The sequence below is a fragment of the Hippocampus zosterae genome, chromosome 2 (genome assembly GCF_025434085.1).
Source record: "Hippocampus zosterae strain Florida chromosome 2, ASM2543408v3, whole genome shotgun sequence".
NCBI lineage: Eukaryota > Metazoa > Chordata > Actinopteri > Syngnathiformes > Syngnathidae > Hippocampus > Hippocampus zosterae.
The window spans coordinates 31437396-31462601 of NC_067452.1; the positions used below are offsets into that span (position 1 = coordinate 31437396).

Consider the following 25206-nt stretch of genomic DNA (forward strand, 5'->3'; position numbering starts at 1 on the left):
CTACCAAGATTGATCATACAATACAATACAATACATGCTGATTTATATAGCGCTTTCACAATAGCGGCAGCTGTAACAAAGCGCTTTACAAAACAGTTAACATAAAGTAAAATAATAAACACAACACATAACATAAAACACGGACAGTCGTGCAGTCCTAACCACTTTTCCGTCACACGCTTTGTTGTTTGAAGCGGTTTGAGATGAAAGAGGAGAGAATCAAAGTGTCCTTTAACCAGTGGATCAGAGACGTCATGCTCAAAATGTGCACACGTCGGCTACAAGCTAAGTTTCAAAGTCAACAAGAAGCTGTAGCATCCATTGACGATAAAAGAGATTGGTTCACTTCTCCTGTCCCATGGAAATCCATTTCAATTCCAAGCGGCGACTCACGGTTCCAAATACGCATCGGCGCTCTTCGCCAACGCTCCTCTCTCCTCATCCTCAACTTCAGCGGCCATCCATCCAGCCGCACCAACGCCAACTGTCCAACAGCGCTGACATAGCCACTGAACAAATCGGGGTTGTGAAAAATGCTGCCCATTACTGGCGCAAAAAACACAAGCGCCCCAGGTCTGTCCAGCACCGACAGTCAATGGCGCCGACAAAAGACAAAAACAGCAAAAAAGAACAAAAAAGCAAGGCTCTTGAAGAGCACTTGCCGAAGGCTGCCTACTCGGGCGCCATCTTGGGAAAAAAAAATCATGCCACTGACTGTTTGTTATCATCCATTTGAAAAAAAAAATCTTTTGCTTATCCCTCAAAATTCACACAATAGAAACAGCCCGAGCTGCATTTGAATTTGCCCAATTTTGAAGTGATTTGTTTGTATTTCATCCATTGGTGTAATTTCCTGCGTATATTTTCCATCTCTGGCTCAGGCAACAATCGCCTGACCTGCTTCAGATTGGTCTCGCTTCTGAGAAGGAACAGATCGGTCAAAGCTGTTTACCTGCCTGTCTGGCCTGTTATTAAATACTATTCACTGTGGGGCGCAAAAATATTAGAAGAGGAATAGATCAGACTGAAAAAAGAATGTGATATGTGTCCATTCATCGATTCATTAGCAGACTGACTGAAGATTGAACATTGATCCAGGAAGGCTTCATTAAAACAGTCTTGGTTAGCATTCGTGTTATTGAGCAAAGCCTCAATTTACACTCAAACAAATTGAACAAAACCTCCACACTAACTCTCACACACAATGTGCGGTTCAAGGGTCGGACCCCCGACCCCCTGATGTCACCCCCTATAATTTTTCCAGCCCAATTTCCAGGAAGTAAATGGCCTCATGTGACACTCAATTCTCCCCTTATTGGTGAAACATGAATATGGAACAGTCCCTGCTAGAGAAAAGACGACACACACATATACACACACACGCACACACATGCACTAATGTCTGACCAGTCAAAGACCCCCGCACAAAACCAGCTGGAGATCATCTGCTGAGAGGTTACAGACGTTGAAGAGTCTGACCCTACCCATCCTAATGCACTATTCATGATGCCCTTTCCATCGGTCCTGCCGCTATTCTACCCAGGCACACACATCATGGACAGTGTCTTTGGGATTCAAACTACATCTGCTGTTTAGTGTGTTTGTGTATAGCGAGAGCACACAGCAGTAAGTGCAAACCAGCCAGAATGAAATGTCCTTCCAATAACGGATACATAGATAGAAAAAAGGTTAGGTGGGCTGAATGCAATGATTGTCAGTGGGTGGTAGGTGAAGGATGAATTCAAGGCGGCCGAATGCACGGTTAATGGACGGATTGGAAAGAACTGATGAATGATGGGTTAACGAATGTATTTTCTGGGCACTAGATGTCATGATGTACGTTTTTCTTGACTGTTGTGATTGGATTACATTTTGTTTCATGTTTTGTGAAGCACATTGAGTTGCCTTGTGTTTGAAATGGACTCGATAGAGAAAGCTTCCTTGGCTTGCCCTGTTATGTTTGCCCTGTGTTGCTTTTGTCATCTCTCCTTGCTCATAAGGTTTTTATATTCACACATTTTCATCATGCCGGTCGCCCTTGTGTCAGCCAATCAGCTCTCCCAGCCTGTTTTTTTTTTTTTTGGGTGAAATCATTTTTCTGCTACTCGACTCCTCCACCACTGTCCACCATCACCGCAAAATGCCACTACCCGTGACATTTGATAGATGGGATCTCAATGTACGGATACGGCGAACAAAACTGATGTGATGGATTGGTGGCCATGGATCGATTCGTGAACGGTTAGTTGGTTTGTTGGCTGAATGAATGGACCGTTGGATGGTTATGTGCCGTATCTCAGCAAACGTAGCACACCATCAAGCGCCTTCAGCTGGTACAGAATGCCACTGCTCGCCTCTTGACTGGTACTCGTAAGAGGGAGCATATAACTCCTACTTTGGCATCCCTTCACTGGCTCCCCATTCATTTTAGAATTATTTTTAAGATCCTCCTCTTTGTTTTCAAATCTCTGAATAATCTCGCGCCACCTTACCTCTCTGAGCTCATACGCCCCTACACCCCTGCCCGGCGCCTCAGGTCTGTGGACCAGTCTTTGCTAGACGTACCAAGAACTAAACTGAGGCTCAGAGGGGATCGAGCCTTTTCTGTTGCTGGTCCATCTCTCTGGAATGACCTCCCACTGAACATTCGGCAAGCCTCCTCGCTGCCCATCTTTAAATCCCTCCTCAAAACTCACTTGTATTCTTTGGCGTTTGACTCAGCATGACTTAGATTTGCTATTGGTTTTACTGCTTGGTGCTTTCTACCGCCTTATTACTTATTACTTATTACTGATTCGTCTTACTGTTTATTGTATATGTTAAATCGCTCCATGTACAGCACTTTGTATGCAGCGATGGCTGTTTGAAAGTGCTCTATAAATACTGTTGACTTGACTTGACTTGACACATGCACAATGGCGTCCTTACTCACTATTGTTATTCTTTCACCAAGGCTGTTCTTTCTGCCCGTTTCTTTACCATACAGATATTTATGCATTCACAGCCAACACATCTCACCATATGAATTGGCCTATATTTTGTACATAAACTGATTCTACTTAATGCATGCTGGCACTCCATTAAATGGAAAGTGAATCCGATGCAGTCTTTGCTTCAAGAACACTCTGCCGATGACAAACACTCAACGCGCAAGCATCAGCAAACCATTAACTGCGGTCCTCTTGTTTTACCTCCAAGAGCTTTTGGGAGGTAGTGTCGTCGTCACAAGAAATAGGTTCAACTGATATATAAAATTTGGCTTTTCTCTGCTCAAAACTGTTTTGCAAAAGAAGTGTGTATGAAACTTCCTGGCTTTTATATTAATAAAGTGACAGCCATGGCACGATTGTTTTCTTCAATATCATGTTCATATTAAAATTAAACTGTGAATTACTTTTTTTTAAAATCACAAATGAAATATGGTGGCCCGGTGAGGCAGTGGTTAGCGCATCGACCTCACAGGGCAGAGGTCGTGGGTGTGATCCCGGCTCCAGCCTTCCTGTGTGGAGTTTGCATGTTCTCCCCGGGCCTGCGTTGGTTTTCTACGGGTACTCTGGTTTCCTCCCACATTCCAAAAACATGCATGGCAGGCTGATTGAACACTCAAAATTGCCCCTGGGTGTGAGTGTGAGCGCGGATGGTTGTTCATCTCAGTGTGTCCTGCGATCTTCTATTACTCTACTTTTCTCTTAACACCCCTTTCTGGAGCTGTTCCTTCCCCCCAGAGAAGCCAAATAAAAGGACAAACAACTCATCCTTTGACATTCATGGCTCGTTTTATTGTATTTGATAAAAGTCAGCCAAAACGATTTCTTGACATTGAAAACATCAGATAACATTTGTTAATAAATTACAAATTACTTGAGAACTCACTAATACAGGTTTAAATTGAAATGTATTCAAAAGATATATTGTACGCCTCTTGTTTGCTTTAAGGATATCTTTAAGTTAAATTTATGGAAAGTGGGAGCCCAAACAGACAGTGTTGCGCTTGTATTTTTGTCTCTGTTGTGTTGCTGCCAATCTAAGTAGCTTGACCACTTTCACGACTGCCTTTTGTTGTGTGCCACATCCATTTAGCCGCTTTATTCAAAACAAACTAAATAGACGATGTTCACAGTTTGAACTCGCAAGGTGAAGCTTAAGAGGCACTGGCAGTTCAAATCGTGTTAGGCAAGCTGCGCATGTATGAAGGAAACAAAAGGTTCACAAAGAGGTAGGTGTGGCGATACGTTTTTTTATGACTCGGGGAAAAAAACCCGTGGGCTTTGGAATTGAATGTTGCACGGTAAAGTTCATGCAGAGTCCAAAGTGTCCCATGAGGCCTCTGCATATGTTGAAACTACCTAATTACAGGTGAAGAAATTCAGCCTTGACATGATCCCTCTTGAAGTGCTGAGAGAATGCAGTGTTTTAATCAGACTCAAGGATGTCATTGCTGCGAAGCATAGTAAGCGCACCTTTCTGGGGAATCACATAGTCCGCGATAATCTCTGACTACTTTCCCATTCTACAAGATTCCCTTTATGCAATAGACGACCATAGAGCAACACACTCGTTGCTCTGGAGACAATGAGCAACATTTATCTGAGCCGCCATATGTTGAACATCGCGAGGTGAGGCATCGCTCAGCCAAAAAGCCTTTAATAGATGAAACATTGCTGACATGTATTTCAAACGGATGTCTCGTTTGCATGCGATGCGCCGCTCTGGTGCACATTAAAAGTGTTTTCCATATAAATTGCTCAACCCAACGTATGATAGATAGCCTCTGAAGCAAAAAACGTGCTGAATGGGAAGGAAAGGCGTCCGCTAAATGAGACTATTTCACGAGGGTGTGTTTATTTGTACATTTTATTTGATCGGGAAGTTACGATTTAAAGCAACTTTTATATCTGTCATGTACAGTATGTTAGTAGGCTTTCACAACCAACAAATGTCTACAAAAACATGATCAACATACCATATGTATTAATAATACATTTTAGAATGGCTAGAAATTCTTCAAATTACTTTCACAATTAACCCCCCCACCCCAAGAAAAAAACAAAAAACATATGGCACAGTGGTCAACTGGTTAGCACGTCGGCTTCACAGTGCAGAGTGCAGGGTTCAATTCCGGCTCCCGCCTTCCTGTTTGGAGTTTGCATGTTCTTTCCGTGGCTGTGTGGGTTTTCTCTGGGTACTCTGGTTTCCTCCCACATTCCAAAAGCATGGATATTAATTTGATTGAACATTTCAAATTGTCCCTAGGTGTGAGTGTGAGCGTGAATGGTTGTTTGTCTATGTGTGCCCTGCGATTGGCTGGCAACCGGTTCAGGGTGTACCCTGCCTACAGCCCGAAGACAGCTGGGATAGGTTCCAGCACACCTTTGTCAGGGGAAATGGATTAGAAAATGGATGGATGGATATATTATATAATTTCTACATGAAAAACTAAAAAATCATGTTTGTCAGTTTGTATCCATTCAAAATATTTTCTATCAAGCAAAAATGTTGTCAGGTTACCTCGCGTACCAATAGTGATCAAAATGAAAAGCGGCCAAAAAAAAATCAATTTACTTCATCCAATAACAGTCTGATCCTCGACAGCACTGAGTGAGAATCTGTTTGTTGAATTCTTCTAAAACAGCAAAACAGCCATGTGTTCAAGCATTCTTTAGTACGGGGGACATATTGGAAGTGGATAATTAACAAGCGCAACCACGAGCAGAGACACATTCAAAGACAAATGGCAGTGCCTAATGACAACGATATGCATGCGCTAGCTAAAAAAAATAAAAAAATGTCTTGTTGCCCCGGCTACCCGAACGGCTCTTCTGAAAGACAATCTTTTCTATTGGCACAGTTGAAAACGAATTTCTGTGAGAGCGTGGAAAGCTTTTTTGAGCAGACACACTAAGTGAAAAGAGCAATTTTAGAAGGGGGGGGGGGGGTGGCTGAGCAAAGAGAAATAACTTTAAAAAACTGCATTGTTAAATATTCTGCTGTTGCTTGTGCTGTTTATGGTATGAATTAAACGGACAAGCTTTCACACTGCTTTTGTGCCTTGCATGTTTATTTATTTTTTGGGAGAGGATTTCGATGGAATACATTAGTGGTAGCTTCTATATAAAGAGAAGGATGATCATTTTTTTTTCGTAGTCCTTCATCCTCAGCAATAAAACTGGCTACTTAATTTAGCAACATGGATTGGACAAAACATTTCTCAGTAATATGAAGTGCTGCCGACATACAGTCAATATTATCAAGATTTTATGGACTTAGTAACTTTCTGACACCGTCTATTAAAACTCTGCCTTATTAACTTTGGAAAACGTAAGTTTCCCTCTCTGTTGATTCCATTAGGTCAGAATGTCAAACTCAAGGCCCGAGGGCCAGACCCGGCCCGCCACATCATTTTATATGGCCCGTGAAAGCAAATCATGAATGTCAACTTTCATCATTCTTGCTAAAATCTAAATGCCAAATTGTCAGGAGTAATAAATAACGTAGAGATCTTGCAGTGTTACCATGTTTACACTTACTTGAACAAACTACAGTATATAGTTGACTTGAGTGATTTCGAAACTTAGTAAGCCACCGCTTAGTTGTATAGAAGTAATGATACAATGAGACGATTAGACATTTATTTGGTTTCTCCATTGTGAGACTAATAAAGGTCTTCTTATCTTATCTTAATGGCCCTTCGAGGGGAGACTTAACTTTAAAGTGGCCCGTGACAAAAATGAGTTTGACACCCCTGCCTTAGGTGGTGCAGCTGTATGTAATATTTTCGCATTCTAAAGTACTTTTCGCCCGGTAGTCCAGTGGTTAGCACATCGGCTTCACAGCGCAGACGTACCGGGTTCGATTCCAGCTCCGGCCTCCCTGTGTGGAGTTTGCATGTTCTCCCCGGGCCTGCGTGGGTTTTCTCCGGGTGCTCCGGTTTCCTCCCGCATTCCAAAAACATGCATGGCAGGCTGATTGGACGCTCTAAATTGTCCCTAGGTGTGAGTCTGAGCGTGGATGGTTGTTCGTCTCTGTGTGCCCTGAGATTGGCTGGCAACTGATTCAGGGTGTCCCCCGCCTACTGCCCGAAGACGGCTGGGATAGGCTCCAGCACCCCCCAGCGTCCCTAGTGAGGATCAAGCGGCTCGGAAGATGAATGGATGGATAAAGTACTTTTCTGGTTATTGGCCAGCTTTCCACTCCATGGTGTTACACCAACATCCAGTCCCTCGGGTCAGATTTTGACTATGTATCTATTTGTTCAATCTGACTGCTCACGCTGTAAGTCTCTGCAAGTGTGACCCATTGCAGGTCAGGATGAGCTCAGCGCTCATAAGAGAGAGAATGAAGACAGATGAGCTGAGTGCTGCTAAACACTCTCCCATTCAGTATCATATTCCTAACTACACACGAACCTAAGTTGTACTTTTTGTTTTTTTCCTCTCACAGAGAAAATATCACACCAAGCACTCCCAGCTTACTGATGAAAATCACAAAGGGTGGACGCTTTTTTGAGATAATTTTGTGTCATCCTCGATTAATTCTACAGCGGTCGCGAGTAGCTTCTCACATCGCTCCAATGCTACGCTGAAAGCCAGCAGTGTGTGTGTGATGAATACTGTCAATAAATTTAAATGCACACCCATTCTCTGTCCCTTGCGGTTACCCATCCTCTCCAAAGTGTGTGTTTTTGTAAATTATGTACGCTAAATGCCCTTAAGGTACCTCGGAGAATAAGTTCAGTGTCTAGGATATGCAGGGGATGCTGCATTTTGATTTTTGGGTGAACACAATTATATGCTACATTCAACTTTCAGGGCTGTTAACTTAGAAATAGTGAGATATAAGTTTGCAAAGAGTGACAGGGGTCCACAGTGCTGCTGTGCTTCTATGAAAATCACTTCCACTTTTCTCTATTGGCTTATTTGGAGTCCTCGATTTGAACTGGTTTAAAAGAAGAGGTCAATTTTTCACATCTCCATCCCCCTGGTCGCTGTTTTTATTTTCCCTGCGCAGAAGCCGGTGAAAGAGAAGGAGAGGGTGAACAAAATGAAGTGATTTGTAGCCACATTGGTTGGAGCTATTGATCAGAGACCTAAAGCAATTGAATGAGGAGGTGCACAGAAGGGAGGTGAATTATGGGGCTCATTGGAGGCGCCTCTACAACTAGGCCAGCCGCAAGACTTCCAGACAGTTTTCGTCACGTTCCCCTCGATGGAGACTCGATACAAACCGAAAGAGCTTTCTGTGTGTCTATTAGGTCATGTTTACTCCCAAGTATTGTAGTTTTCTTTGATACATCATGGTAGATTATGCCTTTCCGTTGTACTTCCTAAAAGTTCCATACCATGTCTTGGCGCACCTTTGATGGGATGGATACTTTATAGCCACTGGAGATACTTAATTGGTAGAAAATATTCCTTTATAAATATAAGAAGACTCTCTTTTAAGTGACATTGTCAATGAGCAAAACGTGTACAATTCAGACAGTGCCAAATACAATAAAACAATTTTTACCAAAACCAATGTCGGGTTAGGGTCGACATTGTCCCTAACGTTTGCATCACCTATTAATTTGTCATGATTTGGCTGCATTACCCTGTGTAATAGATTTTGCACATTCTTTTTTTGTGCCTTCTTTTTTCTTGTATTCTTTGGCGTTCGACTCAGCATGATTTTACTGCTTGGTGCTTTCTACCGCCTTTATTACCATTTCATCCAACTGTTTATTGTGTATGTTAAATCGCTCCATGTACAGCACTTTGTATGCAGCGATGGCTGTTTGAAAGTGCTCTATAAATACTGTTGACTTGACTTGACTTAACTTCTCCAGGCTTGTTTGCTAAATAATTTTTTTTCAGCTCTGCCATGTCCAGCACGTCTCTCATGTGCTGATTGATCTTGTGCCTGTGTGTACAGATTGTTCCTGATGCATTCAAGGTCCGCTGAGAATAATGTAATGACAAAAGGGAATGAATTGTTCTAACCCCTATCAACTTTGCCCATGAACATAGGTATATAATTTATCCTACCGTATTTTCGGCACGGTAAGGCGCTTCGGAGTATGACGCGTGCCTTCAGTTATTTGCCTATTTTAAAACTGTTTTCATATGTTGGGCCAACCCCATTATGAAATGTATAGAACAGAAGCTACAATAGTGGCTGCGGTTGCGTTATGCATCCACAAGATGGAGCTACGCTAAAGGAATACAATACAGCTTTATTTACATAGAGCTTTCACAACCGCTGCAGCTGTAACAAAGCACTTTACAGAACATTTAAAATACTACGTCCGAGAAAACAGAATATCAATCCATAAATAAGGTGCATCAAATTATTATGCGCACTGTCGGCTTTTGAGAAAATTGAATGCTTTTAAATACGCCTTATAGTGCGGAAAATACGGTAGCTATATAGTAATTTTTCAGATCAGTTTTGTAAAACTGGACAATTATATGTGGCACACAGCTCATGGCACAATAATTTGCCCCATAACGGTGTTTGAGCATCTGTCTGAGGTTTAGCCTACTGAATTGTATCACTTGGTGGATTGTTTTTGGAAGTCAATGTCCATTAACTGCCGGATCTCAAACCCTCCACTTCTTTTCTGGGGCCATCAGAAGGTTACTCTGTCCTAATACCCATACTCTTTTCCCATATGGTGGCACTAATGCACAAGTTAGAACCATTGCCTCTCCCAGCTCTCCTAAGTGTTAATGAGTCTGTGTGCACTTTGTTGTGCTGAGGCATGGTGATGAGGACCATATGGAGGAGGCTTGCCTCTCATCTAGGAACGTGGACGCTTCCTGGCTTGCCATCCAAGCTCTCTCCGGGTTTCCTGTGAGATGCATCCTGCTGCCATCTGCTATTGATTTGGGCTTTCTCCAAAATTCCAGGAATATAAAAAAAATGTATGTGTATATATATATTTTTTTAATATATATATAAAACAGAGCCCTGATATGCCCAACACTGGAGCTGGCATGCAGGGCTTAGATTCCTTTCCAACTCCTTTTTCAAGGAGAGTTCTGATGGCATGGCTTCCCTCCGCCAAGCGTCAATTGGGCAGCAGTCACTGGAGGGAACTCTTCCAAAGCTCGATTCCAAGTTGTTTATATATTTAAAAAGTAGTTTGTGTCATGCAGCAACTGCCTCCAAGTTACTAAGTTTGAAATTGGTTTTGCTTCTGGAATTTTGGTCTGATGTCTGCATGTGTCTGCATCATTATCTTTGTTTTTTTGCATCTATTCCCTGCATGTCTCCAAGTACTGTATGTTGTTCCTCATTAAAAAGTGTTCCTCACACTCGCTCACTATGCCTGTTTGTAATTGAAAAGGGTAAAAAATAAATACAAATAGAATACCCAAGGCGAGAAACAAGAAAATATTTTCTATCGAATGTCCATCAGCGGTCTTTGTGAAGTGATGTCACACTCAGTGATGTGAACAAAGCGGCACTCTTTCTCCTCATCATATCAGCCTGGCTGAATAATTGCATCCAACAGTGTGCCGGCAGCAGTCCTGGCTTCCTTCATGCATATTGCAGACCCGCAGAAATCAGTTCTGTGGCTAACTGCTGCTGAGTTAGAGCAGCAGATAGGAGGTGACAGAATCGGGTTCTGTCATCCATGGCTGCATTATTGATAACGTTTGGAAAAAAAAACACGTGGAGCAGGACGACAACAGAGTTGAAACTATTTTTGGTCAACTAGCTCTGTTCCATGTTCAGCGAATCATATTAACTAGCGAGAGTACAACTACTTGATGCCCATTGTTCCAATTGGTCTGTAATAAAGATATCCTGATCACATTTTTCATGTCCATTTTTTTTCTCTCGAATTAACGTGTACCAACGTGGTAACTTTTTATAAGGCTGAAAATCACATAATCCTATTCGGACAACGAGAAAAGATGAAATGTGCATGTGAAGTATGATAATCATGCATTTGAATTTAATTCTGTGACGTAAATCCCAAGTGTCAAACTCGAGGCCCGGGGGCCAGATCTTGCCCGCCACATCATTTTATGTGGCCCTCGAAAGCAAATCAACGATGTCAATTTTCATGATGCTTACTAAAATCTCGAACAAAATTGCAAATTCTCATTTGTAATAAATAACAGTAATACTGTGAGCATTTTCTTGTTACCAAACCCCTCATTACAGTAACTTCAACAATCAGTGAATATACTGTTATTCTTGACCTCTTTATATGGTTTCAGCCAAAACGGCCATCCAAAGGAAACTAATTACAATCTGGCCCGGGACAAAATGAGTTTGACACCCCTGACGTAAATCATAGCGGTTATCCAGTGCAGTGAAACGGGGTGTCTAATTTTAAGCGCTCTTTATACGTTTTTTTCCTCATGTAGGAGGACATAATATACACATTGTTTTCCTTAACCCTTACACGGACAGCGGTTCCTTCAGTGGACAGTGTATCGTGCACGTGCAGGTTACAGGGTGCACGAAAGGGTTCATGCTTGTAGTTTCAAGATTCTATAAGCAGAAGACTGTCGTTCGTGTGCATTACTACCGCATTAATAAATTGCAATCAGTATGACTAATTAAGGAATTTTCATTGTCTGTTGCTCATTGAAGACGTATCGCCATGTGTCTTATCCTTCAAACAAACTTTTTTCCCCTTCCATGACAAGTATGATTAGGCCGATGTTATTTGCCGTCAACAACTGTCATATTTCACCGCTGATTTATGAAGACGCAGCATCTGCTTGCTTCAAAGACTAAAAAGAACAATAAATGAGGGAAGGGAATGATGTAGCTGTCGGACATTTGCTTCTGTAACTATTTTATTTCTCCCGTTTTCTGCAGCATGCTAGGCTATAAATGATGTCTCCTATTTATTCGAACAATGTTCCGTTTGAGGGTGTTTGTCGATGTTTAATTTGAAATATTTTGTTTTTTGAGGAAATGATGAAAATAGAAATGAACAGTTCCAGCAAACGGTCACATCACAAAAACTTGAATAAATGATCAGGTAATGTTGTATTAAATTGTAAAGCAAACATGGGGAAGCAGCTATGATGCTGCATGTAAATGGAATGAAATGCCAACCGAAATGAATTTAGAGCAGAGAGTAAATGCCTTTAAACCCAGATTAAAAAAAAAAGCCGCCCCCCTCCAAGCCTTTGATTGAGGTCTTTTAAAAATGTTTAAATCCCGCCTTGCCTTACCTTAAGTAAGTTACCTTTACACAAAAACAATAATGCACTCAGCCTTGACTTGAGTAACAAAGGTATTGTGTGAATATTTCCTGTATTGCGGTTGGCTCTACACACAATTATGATTCCACAGGTTTTCTATATGCTCCTTGTTGCTTTGCCTCGTGTTTTGAGCTGCACTCCATGCCAGTGGGACATAATTAAAAGAAATGAAGTAGCATTAGCCAAGGGAGTCTACAAATAGCAACGACTGGATCCCAGAGCAGCAGCAACAATAGGAAACAACGTTAGCATGGGGAAAATGACAAATCTGGGTTGGTTTTTAAAACAAGTTGTCTGATGTATGTATTTGAGAGATGTCTTATAGGTGTTTATGCAGAGATGTACAGTATATATATGGTATAATGATCTGCTTTTAAAAGTTTATGGCGACAGGAGACTTCCTTATTGCCAATTCATTTTCTCACCCATGTTTCCCTCTTTGCCGCATACCATATTCTCCTAATACTCCTAATGAACTTAATGTCCTCTCCTCCTTCTCTGCCATCACCGAGATTACTTCACATTTCCCTAAATTGCCTTACTGACTGCGGTGGTCTGGTCTATAGCCCGTGCTTGCACAATCCAGGGTCTATTGTTTGGTAAATGTGTTCATCCTGCGCATTAGCCGAGTGAGAACCAGATGGCTCATTTGTGAGAGTGGGTGTTCGAGTCAGGTACACGGGTGAAATTGTTTAAGTGGCGCCACTATAAATACCTTGCCCCGATCTGGATAGTTAAAAATGGTAAGTAATTATTTTAAAAGTTGAACCCTAAATTTACCATAAACTATGACCCCTGACCCCTTAAAAAATAAAACTAGAAACCATTTTAAATTCATTTTGTAACAATACCCTTATAAATAAATGAACAAACAAAAACATAATTGGAAAAAAAATCCTTCGGAGGTACAAGGACTCTGGCATGTACCGTCTGCTGTTGCTTTCCAACTTACTACATTCCCATTAGCCATTTTATTACTTTATTACTTTATTACTATGACATTTTGACTTTTTTTAAAAACCCGTATGTTAAACTACCTATTATCTTGAGAAGGGCACTTACTCGCCCTCACGTTGAGCAGTGACACATTGATCAGATTTTTAGGCAATGGAGACTTCACCATGCCTACTTGTAGTAAATAGCAGAAGACACAGAAACTAGTCAATGGGTTTATTACCACCGTCTTTTTGTGTCAGAGACCGTATAAGTGTATAAGTTTAATGCAAGCTTTAATTTTCAATGAGAACTCTGTTTCACCATTTTTAGCAGGACTGAGTAAATAAATTAATAGAGTATATATATTTTTAAAAATCATTTGACATCGCAAGAAGTCAAGATTTGCAAGGTTAATCGGTTTTCCCGAAGAAGATTTGACAATTGGCATGGCGCCATGAAGATGCAGAGGGAGTCAACCTTGACGGTTGGTTGTGGGATCAAAATCACCTGCGTGTGCACAATGGAAAGTATTGCTTTCCCAATTGTATGATGCAAGTGGCTCTAATTGCATCATCGGCCGTTGTCATGGCAACCTTTCCCCTCACTGCCTCAAGTTTTCAGGCACCGTCACTAATAGGTACGCTGCTTATAAATAGAAGGGCCAAGACAAGAACCGTAAAAAGAGCCCCTCTGTATTACTTAGCATCAGCTGGGGAAAAGAAAAATAGAGCAGCTCCATTTATTGGGCAGTAAATGGAAGATGTCCCTCAGGAGTGTTGGAGTATAATGAATTTACATTCATTCAACATTGATGCAACGTCACTTCGATGCCACTGAGCTGTGTCTCCCATCAAAACACCATCCACTCTCATACTCTGATCTCCTGTCTTTCGGCTAGTTGTTCATTGGTGTTTGTGTCATTGATCAAATCTGGGGGTTCACATCGAAACATTTGCTATTTGTGCATCGGTGCCCTTGTGCTTTCGCTATTTGGCTGTAGTCTTGTCTCAGCTCATGACGTTTTATTATTTATGACCATCTTCACTTGCTTCCTTTGGGTCTTCTCAAATCCTTTTCTGATTCGCTTTGAAGTCTGACAGAAAACGATGGAATCTTTCCAAGACCTGGCATGCACCACTGACATTAAAACTTTTAAGGGCCAACCTTTCAAGTTTTACACAATCATACGTGGCTGGAGGTTGGGCAAGCCAGCTTGTACCGGCTTTCAGATGTTAAACAGAAATAAATGTCTGACAATGATTTCATATGCCTGGCCACCACGTAATTCATGATCAGTTTTAATCAGCTTTAACATGTAACATGAATACATAATGGAGCATATTACAATTAATGATTGGTTGTTTTCTGATAAAAATCGTAATCTCAGACAAAGCGACTTCATGGAAAAAAAAAACACATTTTAATCCCCTTTAGCTCACTAATCACAAGCGGCATTTGTGGACAGCTCCGAGCTGGTTAAAAAACGTTTCTCAGCCACATCACACAGTTGCCTATCTTGTTCCTGCTTTCCTGGCTACTCCCAAATGCTTGGCGCTAAGCTAACTTGTCCTGCACCATTACGGGCAGCAGCTAGTAGTCAATTCGGCCACGACTAACAACTGTGGGCAACGAAAATCACAATTAAAACAAAAAACAAAACCAAAAAAAAGCTGATCTCCCTGATTTTTTCAGCATGACTTTTTAAAACCGTGGTACACCTTGATACAACTAACCACTCCATGTCTACATGCAGCTAACATTGATTGATAACTATTTAAGTGTGACAAAGGTGGAAAATTGTGTACAGTTGTGACCTTCCTCACAAAGCTTCTTGTCACTACCTTCATAAATTAACAAACTTTGACTAGAATTGAGACTTTCCAAAACATGTCTTAAGATGTTTTCGGTGAACAGAGAGAATGTTGGGCAACTGGGATCGGTCACAGTTTTCCATTCCAAAATAAAATAGAACGTTAATGGGGTGTCATCGTTTTGACCCTCCCATTCATGTAAAAAAAAAAGACAAAAAATGGGCATATGTGTTTTTTCACAATGCAGCGATAATATATTTTTATGTAATTGTGTTGTCCACCTCGATTAAATAGGATTTAAAAAAAAAAGAAAAGCATAGTCAATGTTTTCTGGCTTCCAAAACGCATTAAACCACAGGGGAGACTGTAATCTTGCCGCCAAAAGACATTATCGCCAGTTGGAAGCAAAAGAAATTCATTTCAGAAAAGGTCACAACACTGGTAAATTACAGACAGGATACAAACTGTAAAGTGGGGCTACGTCTCAATGTCACATTTTTACAAAAGTTGACAGAAACAATAAGTTATTGAACATGGACAAATCAATAAACTTGAATGATGAATAAAATAATGTCAAGGAGATAAATGGCCCATGTGCACATATGTGCTGAGAAGTATATTTACACACAACACTATCGTCGTCTTTCTTCAAATTTCCATTAACAATAAAATAAAGTATTGCATGATTCCATTTGAGCCAGAAATGTTTGTTTTTAAGTTTGCAACATACTGAATCAGCCATGGCTAAAGGTATGGCGTTAAATTATACATCTTTCCGCAAGTGTGCCGTGTTTTAAGCACAACAGTGCTATCGCTTCTCTTTCCTGACTCATTCTGTCGATACTTAAGGCGCCATCGAGCCATCATGCTTAATGGATGAGCCTCAACACCTGGAAAAGATGTTTGCTCGAACAAGTACAAACTTGGACATGCTGTCTTTCTCTGCAATGGGATTTTCTTTCTCGACCTCCAATAGAAAAGGAAAAAAAATAGCAGCATGGAAGTGAAGCTTGTAACGCTGCAGGGCTCAAGGGAGATTACGTTACACTGTGTGAGTGCATGGAAGAGCAAACATGCATGCGCACACTCATTTTCACTCTGTAAGACCTTTGGACAAAGCTTGTATTCACACTAGAAATGGTTTGAGTTTGTATTATTAATCAATAGCGAGCAAAGTGTAACACCAGCACGGTGCGGCCACCCAGTCACAGCAGACTCTGTCGTCACAAAGGCACACACACTCAGCACACAATACACACACACGCATACACACACACACACACACACACACACACACACACACACACAGACATATGCTCACCAAACACTCATTTAAAATCCAAGCACAGCTCATGTTGTCAACTTTGCATATATTTCGATCATCTGAATCCATGTACCTTTCTTGCCTGTGCGTGTTTCAATGTGCACTCCTCCTGGGTACAAGGGAGGGTTACGAGTTTGTGATTTAAAGTCAATTTACATTTTTCTGCCTTAGCTCTGGACACTGCAGTAATATAGTTCAGTCTCCACTTTCCGAGTGGACATGACGTCATACTGCATTACAGTCACCTAAAAAGGGGTGATCAGATTTTCACAATTTAAAACCTGAACACTCCAATTTTCGCTGAGAATCGAATGCACATTAAATTTTCACCAGGAACTAAATATCAGAAATCAGTGGCGGATGCTGGTCTGTCAAAGAGGGGAAGCTCAATTTTGGCCGACACCACAAAATGTGTCCGTTTATTTATACGAGAATTCTACTCTCTGTTCCTTTTCAAGAAAATGATCTGTGACCCTGTCATACCAGCAAGGCATCTTTTCCAGGGACTTAATTAGTGTCCTACAACTACAGGAACTACAATAAAACCCACCAGAAATAAAAGATAAATTTGTCGCTCGTTGTTTACAACACAGAGTGTTGATTAGGAGAAGTCTCCAGCTCAACTCAGAACAGAATGTGAATTGAAAAATTGCTCACACGGACGCCTACACTAAAAGGTCGGTGATTGGCTCATTTCGATGTCAATCAAACTGGCACACAGGCTTAGACAGATCATCCAATCTGATGCAGAAAAGCCTGGTGTCCGGTACCCTCCCACTGCCACCCATTCCCAGAAACGCCGAGGGGCTGGATGACATTTTAGGGGAAGCCGAGTTTCCCTTGCAGTCCGAGAGCAATCGCCACTGTAAGAAATGTAATCGGTAGTCAATGACCAGTGGTTATGTTATTACTTTGGCTAATATTCAATGTTATCTTGGTTGACAGTTGAATGGCGCTGAATTATCTGACCTTTTTTTGGCTTGGTCCCGGCAGCTATTGCAAGCCAATTGTGTTGTTCACTTCGTGCTGTAAAATGGAAATATGTCGCCAGAAAATCTCAGCCTGCTTTGGGTCTGACTGGCAATTGCGGCATTCGGCCATGAGGACTACATTTCAAATGTTTCTCGTTCGGGTGGGGCGAAAATATGCCTCCTAGCTATTAGATTCGGATTGAGAACGAGAACGCAAATATGAATGTGACAGTCAATAGGAAGGAATTTAACAGTAAAATTCTTTTTTAATTTCTTTATTTTGTGAATAATTATGAAAAAATGTATGACTGACGTCCTGATGGCGCAAACATTTGATTTGATTTTATTCATCTCAAACAGACATGAAAATAAAAACAGCACAACAGAGGAACAAAGAGGGAAAATGGTTGGCTTGCTGACTGGAATAAAAAAATAAATGAATAAACGGGAAGAGGTCTGCATTAAAGTGAGACAAAATAATGGCGCTGCCGATATCTGCGGACACTCAGGGCCCAAGGCTCAAACCTGAGACTGTCTCTGTTAAACCGGGAGGTCTCGTCACCCGAACCTAAGGGGAAAAAGTGTTTATCCTTTATGCCCAATACTTATTTTTCTCATGTCTGAATCGCATTTGGTCATCATGTACACTGAGTGGATGATTGCATTTATCATGCAAGGAACTTAAACATTAAATTACAAACCATGCGATTTTTGTTGGTTTAATGGACAAGGATGTTAGACTTCATAGACTCTTAACCATCAATCAAGTAGATTTGTTGTAGAAGTAGAAAACGCTGTAGAGCTTTTATAAACTATGCATGGTGTATGAGTACCCATTCTTGTTCAGCCTGTTCACATGAAAATTCAGTAGCATCATCCACTCAGTCATACATTGCAATCAGTCCCGAACAGACATAATTCTACTGGTTTTTTTTCTCTGGAAACAGCTGCATTCTTTATTCTAAAAAGCAATGATTATTCATATTAATATGTCCTTTTGTGGCAGCTATGGTTGTTGAGTAGAGTGCAGACGCGCACCAAAAACCCACAAGATTTTAGGGTAATTCATCCATCCGTCCATTGTCTGAACGACTTATCCTCACGAGGATTGTGGGCGTTTCTGGAGATGAATTAGTGCAGGAGGTGGGGGACACACACCTTGAAATGGTTAACAGACAATCCCAGGGCACACATAGACAAGCAACAACCCCTCACGCTCAGATCTCACAACAATTTAGAGTGTTGCATTAACCTTCCATGCATATTTTTGGAATATGGGAGTAAACTGGAGTACCCGGAGAAAACCCACACAAGCACGAGGAGAACATGCAAACTCCGCACAGGAAGCAGGAAAGACAGAGCCCAGAATCAAACCCACCGTGCCACCCTTTAAGGGTAATCATGTTAAGATAGTATATTTTAATCCTACCACTTTAGTGGATAAGATAAGAAAACCTTTATTAGTCTCACAATGGAGAAATTCCCAATTCACAGCAGCAAAGTTATGAAAGGAAGAAGTAGAACAACAAAATATAGGAGCTGCTGGAAAGGCAGCCACTCTCACGGCGCGATTTTGAAGTCAGGAGGCAAGCATAGTGTTTGCCGCACAGCATGTCCACCATATTTGTCGAGTGTTTAGACAGAAAATGTTTTCTGGAGTGTTTTGATCCTCATGTGACCAATCAGTGCTGGGAAACAGTCTGATGAAAAGCACATATGCCGTTTGTGTATTTTATTTGTATCTCATTACAGTGGTACCTGTACTTACGAAATTAATAATTGGAGAGAAATCACCCAACTGGTGAATATTTTTTCTGGGTGATTCATATTTATGTAAAGCGATCGGAACACCTCATGGTCCCTGCGGCGAATGACGAGGATGCTGCATCAACACCCATGTATATATCTGCACACGTAGACACATGGTAGAGGTCCCTCTTAGCCAATAGGATGCCAGGATGATGCTCGGTAGTAGCCAATGGCAGCGCAGCTATAAGTATGTTGCGTTCAGGAATCTCAGAGCTGCAAGGAGCAGGCCATGCCATATTTTTACCTTTCGTATCTTGAAATTTATTTCATAACAAGCGGCAATATTTTCCTGTTGAGGTGTTTCGTAACTTGAAAATTTCGTATGTAGAGATGTTTGTAAGTAGACGTATCACTGTATATGATTCTATTTTATAATATGATTTTGTTTAGTGAAAGAAAATGTCAGATGGGATCGGTCCCAGCTCACCTGTAACCCTGGACAGGAGAAGCGGGAGAACGTAGACGGATGTATGGATGCTTTTAAACTGATATCTTGCTTCCTCAGGGATAAATCCACCTGATCCATTTTGTTCACATTCTTTACACATTCCCAAAGATCACCTGTCAATCAACCTGTCATCAGAGCCAGCATATTTCGTGTTGATTGAAGTTTTAAGGGCCTTTGTTGTTTAGCTGTGGTGTTGCTGTTTAGTATCTTGTCTGTTTGTGGATCCGAAGGAAACAATCATCAAATACATGATCTCCTCCAGGAAAGAACTACATAAGTATGCAGTTTGGATATTCAGACCGTTGCATGCACCTGATACGGTGCCTTCTCTTTGACCGTGTCTGCACCTTCAATGTCAGTCTTTATTCACTCAGCTCAGCTCGAGGCTACAGCCGGGATTCAGAGCAAAACACTGCAGAAGAAATTTGGCTGTGAACCGTCAGACTTTCTCTCCAGGTGGTGGGTCAGCTGTCAAAAGAAAATCGTCTTTTTTTTTTCTTAGCCTTTCATCATTTCATATGACGTTTGTTGTATCCCTCTTTGGCTTCGTCGTTCATCCACCTCGGAAAGTTGTTTGTACGCTGATCCCATTCAAAGTTGCATTCGAAGCACACTAAACATATCAACATGGGCTGTAATGGTGTTTGTTTCTTTAGCTTTGATGAAGTTATGACATATTTTCACATTGGGCTAACAGTTTTAATTAAGTTGATACGACTGGAACCTGATTGTTTTATTATGGTACACTGCATACCAGTGACAGGTGGTGCATTTCGTGCAGGACCTTACGGTAAAGTAATTCACCTCTTAAAACCACTGCCATCATGTCGCAATCACTATGTGTGACATTACTGAGAAAGAGAGCGAGAGAAAGAGAGATATTTTGGGGATTTGACAATATAGACCACTATGACTAAGCAGGAAGCACAGCTAAACCGTTATCTTCCAGTACATCACCTCAAAATAAGTCCAAATCTTGACACTACCAGAATGCAATTCACAATCAATAAGCAATTCCATCAATGTTCATGACATTGGCACTCTGCTTGCATCACTACTGTTGTTACATACATTAAGACGTTTCTTGACTCCTAAACTCTCTTTGTTTTGTTCGTCTCTCATTCAAATGTGGCAAATTTTCACTAGGAATTAAATACACGAAATTTAGTCACTAGTCAATGACCAGTGACGAGTGGTTGTATTATTACTTTAGCTAATGCTAAATGCTAACTTGGTTGACAGTTCAACGGCGCTAAATGAGTCAATGCATTCACCACTGTATGCCATATTTTGAGTTCACACGTCTCACATACGCACGCACACACACACACACACACGCACACACACACACACACACACACACACACACACACACACACACACACACACACACACACTATCACTCCCAGGATAGAATAAGTTGCCTTGGGGGAGACTATTTGCACACAGATGGCCTGTGTTTGTGAGCGTGTGCGATGTGTATCAAACTGTCGATCTACTTCAGCAAAACCCAGCGGCCGGTCCAAGTGCACATGCCGGACTGCTTGAAGTCTCGGCCTGAGGGCCACTGATAAGAAGTGGCTATCTGTGTGCAAGTAGGTGTTCATGTAACATGTTTCATGTTTTGGCTTTGTAGACTCTCGTGAGTGGGAATTGTTCCCAGTGAGTGATAATCAGGTCTCGGGCACCTTTGAGAGTGTATTTATTTTTTGCAAAGACGCAATGCCAGCTGGCTGGCAAGAGGCCCTCAAAGTGAGTGTGTCGTGCCACCAGCTGGAGCTGCCACTACACGGGTCAATTAGTTTCTAACTTGGTGTTTTATGTTCACACTACATCGAAGCAAAGGCGCATGCACGTGTTATAGTCTACCTGTTTGGTTTATGTTCGCAGCAGTGTGTCATTTTTTATATCTATCTGGTCATGAAGCTCAGGACAAAGTTGGGAGTGTGCATTGTTGTTTTCACAGTTGTCATTGCTTCATGTTCATGCCCAAGAGATCCTCGTCACTGCTGGTTTGTTTATTGTCGAGATGCAACAATGAACCAACAACCAGTTGGTTATCAAATTAACCAAGGATTCTTTTTTACAAACGATTAATCATTTTGAGTCATTGTCCAAATCCTCAAAGTTTCAGCCTCTGCAGTTTTTTTCAGAATTGTTTTATTCCTCTATAAAAGCAGACTGATCATGTTGCATCAAAAAAAAAGCCAGTTATCGTTAATATCTGTCTTTACTTGGGAAAACAGTGATCAATATGTTTGCTTATTTTCTGACATACTGCGCACCAGACTAGTAAACGAATCATAAAACGATACCAGTGTTGTGGTTTTAGAGTACATTTTGTTTTACAATGTAACAACCAACCTCACCCAAAGGTATACCCAAAATATGCTGAACAGGCTCCAATGTTGAACAGGCTCCAATGTTTTAAATAACACCACAACTGTGCCAACGTTAATGTGTTAGACTAATTGTTTTTGACCCACTTGGAATGTGAAGATATCCTTAGTATAGTATTTTATTGCAATAGGTGATTATAGGACATAGTAATGTTTTGCAAAGGCCCTATTGCTCATTATATGAATTTGTACCAAATCATTTCTAAGACCGACCTAACTGTCTCCTATTCAGGCTGCCGAGGGAAGTTGTGCGGCTTTGGCGCCGTGTGTGAGCGAGACCCGAACGACCCTGCCAACGCAGAGTGCGTCTGCAAGAGAGGTGAATGTCCGTCCTTGGTGGCGCCCGTGTGTGGTTCCGATTCGTCCACCTACAGCAACGAGTGCGAGCTGGAGAAAGCCCAGTGCCAGACCCAGCGACGCATCAAGGTGCTGCGTAAGGGGCCATGCTGTAAGTACCACCGCGGGACCAACAATCGACAAACCAAAACTTTGCATTTAACAGAAGTAATTTTGTGGTTACCGTATTTTCCGGATTGTAAATCGCACCAACCATAAAATATATAACATAGAGGGGAAAAAAAACATGTCGCAATGGAGTATAAGTCAAATTTTTTAGGGACATTTTCTTGATAAAATCAAACACCAAGAACAGACATGTCATCTTGAAAGAGTATTTCAAATAAAAATAAAATCGAGAACAACAGGCTGAATGAGTTTACGATATGCTAACAATACTGTACATGACGCATAAACAATGAACTGAGAACGTGCCTGGTATGTTCACGTAACATATTAAGAGTTATTCAGATAACTTTCGCATAAAGAACATGCTAACAAGTTTACCAAACCATCACTGTCATTACAAACCACGAAATCCAATGAAATCTTCCTCCTCTCTGTCAGTTTTAAACAACTCCGCCTACTCCGGAGGCAGAAGATGCAGCGCTTCCTCTTCCTCGTCGCTTACGTCATCATTGATTTATCAGCACAGGCCTAGAGCGCCCTCTTGTGGTTTAATGTGAAAATAATGTGATAAATAATCATAATATGTTAAGAATTTCACACATAAATCGCTCCAGAGTATAAATCGCAGCCTTGCCCAAACTATGAACCCCCCCCCCCCCAAAAAAAACAAAACTACAATTTATATTCCGGAAAATACAGTGCTACAGTAATATTTGTGCGGACACTTAGGCAACATGGGACGGCCACTAATATTTTACATTAATTCATGCACGTTTGCATTTGCAACAACAGAATCGCTCTTCTCCTGATTATAAGCTACAATATGTACTGTACATATATTCATTATTTTGACTGCGTATGAACAATCACTGGCTACAAAAGTAGGTACACTGAAACCCTAATACTGTAATAAGATAAGATAAGATAAGATAAGATATCCTTTATTCGTCCCACACTGGGGAAATTTACAGCCTCCAGCAATATAATATAACTAGCTGGTTCGCTCATCAGCTAGTTCCTGCAGAAGGCTGGTAAGGTGGTGTTTCGCCGCCCGCAGGGCGGCTCATCAGCTAGTTCCTGCGGAAGGCTGTTAAGGTGGACCTTCGGCCCACAAAAGTGTTGTTGCTTGGTTCAATTTTTTGTTCATCTTCATTGCTTATCGCGAAAATAAAGAGATGTTTAGCTCTACTAAATAACTAACAATTTCATTGCAATGCTTGTGGGTAGACAACATTTTTTCGCTAAGATGCCCGCGCGATCGTAGTGAGCCACTGCCTGTGCGGCGTAGTGGCGGCGCGCAGCGGCGCGGTGAAGTAGGTACGTTTTGAAAAGGGACAGACGGAAGGACAGACCACGTGCGGGACGACGCGCAATATATACAATACAATACAAAGAACCAGGGGCGTGCTGACCATTGTACATTTGGGGAAAATTGTACGATTGCCAAAATACTGGTTGACAGGTGCGAAATTCATTTCGCATAACTGAAAGACTAATTATGTTAGATCACAAATGTCAAGCAACATCTGATTTCCATTCAGCCCTTTTTTTTCAAATTAATATTTCATTGTATATTATTCCACTTTCTGTTTCTTTAACAGAAAGCTTTCTGCTCACATTATGCGTGTGTGGCCTGTACATGGGAAGTCAAATTAAATAGCATCTAATTTCAGGCAGTAAAATAATTATATTGTGAAAACAGTGGATTTAGAACTGGCATTTTTGATGGTGGAGAACATATTGTGATTTCCCCGACACCACAGGTCTCTGAGTGGCGCTTAATTGCTTGTTATTGTCATCTTAATGAATCCCCGTTGCGCTCTGTCCTACCTGCACAGCTTTGCAGTTCCGTCTTTCTCCCAACAAAGCAAAGTTTTCAATCTTGTCCAGTCTCCTTTTCATATATTTCGCCACTATGGAGACAAAACCAAATCTGAGACCCCACATATACCCTCAACACACAGACTACCGTTGCAATTTTCTGTCGGCCTCACGTGGTCCAACCAGTGTGTTTCCAGAGCTTATTCGAAGGGTAGGATTACATTGCAGGTTGGCTTCTGCTACTAATAACAAGCTCGGTGAGTGGTCACCGCAGGCGAAGAGGAAGGGAAGCAGATAAAAAAGGGCAAAGAATGGGCGGGCCGAAGAGGCAGGTTAGAAATAACATTGAAACGGGCGTAAACTGAAACATTCACCATAGATGGAGATGAAAGAGCCGACCGATGACTGAGGAACCACCGCGTTAAAAAAAAAAAAAAAAGACTAGAAAGCCAAATCTGCATGTGTCCCCTGTGCAGCAGGAGCAGAACAATTCCCGCAGGCAACAAACAAACAGCATGTGGTCACTGCGAAAACAGTATAAATAAGCACAGCAATTCTCATGATGATAATGATGATGGTTGTCTTGCTGAATTTCACTTAGGGATTAAAATGCTTGTTTTGAAAAGGTCACAATTAGAGCGGAGGGAAAACAGACTGCCCTTATTACCTCAAAGCCCCCCCCCCTCACAGAACTCGGGTGGGATTTTGAAGACACGGTGAACGTGAATCAATACTTCACTTACGTTACCTTTTCATTTCAACTGATGTGCACTGCTTACACTGACAACATGGCTGTGAACAGAGAGTAGCTACATTACAAATGCAGTCAATGTTGGTTTGACTATGTTTAATGATTTTTCTAAATGCCCCATTGTCTTTAAAAAAAAGTGTCTAATGACATTAATATAATCGAAGAAACAGGCAACCCCATGGGCAGAATCATTTTCACACTCCTTTCTGTATGACAGGATAAAGGCCCAGTGGAAGGCAATCATGAAATCAATCGTGCT

At 41.4% G+C, this 25206-nt stretch overlaps 1 protein-coding gene across 9 annotated transcripts in view; it reads left to right on the top strand.

Moving 5' to 3' along the window:
* Positions 1-25206, top strand: part of agrn (agrin) — a 262280-nt gene that overhangs the window by 116984 nt on the left and 120090 nt on the right. For all 9 annotated transcript variants that reach the window (XM_052059668.1, XM_052059671.1, XM_052059670.1 and 6 more), the window contains one exon: positions 22143-22358. In XM_052059668.1, coding sequence (XP_051915628.1) covers positions 22143-22358 — 216 coding nt within the window. The remainder of the gene's footprint in view (positions 1-22142; positions 22359-25206) is intronic.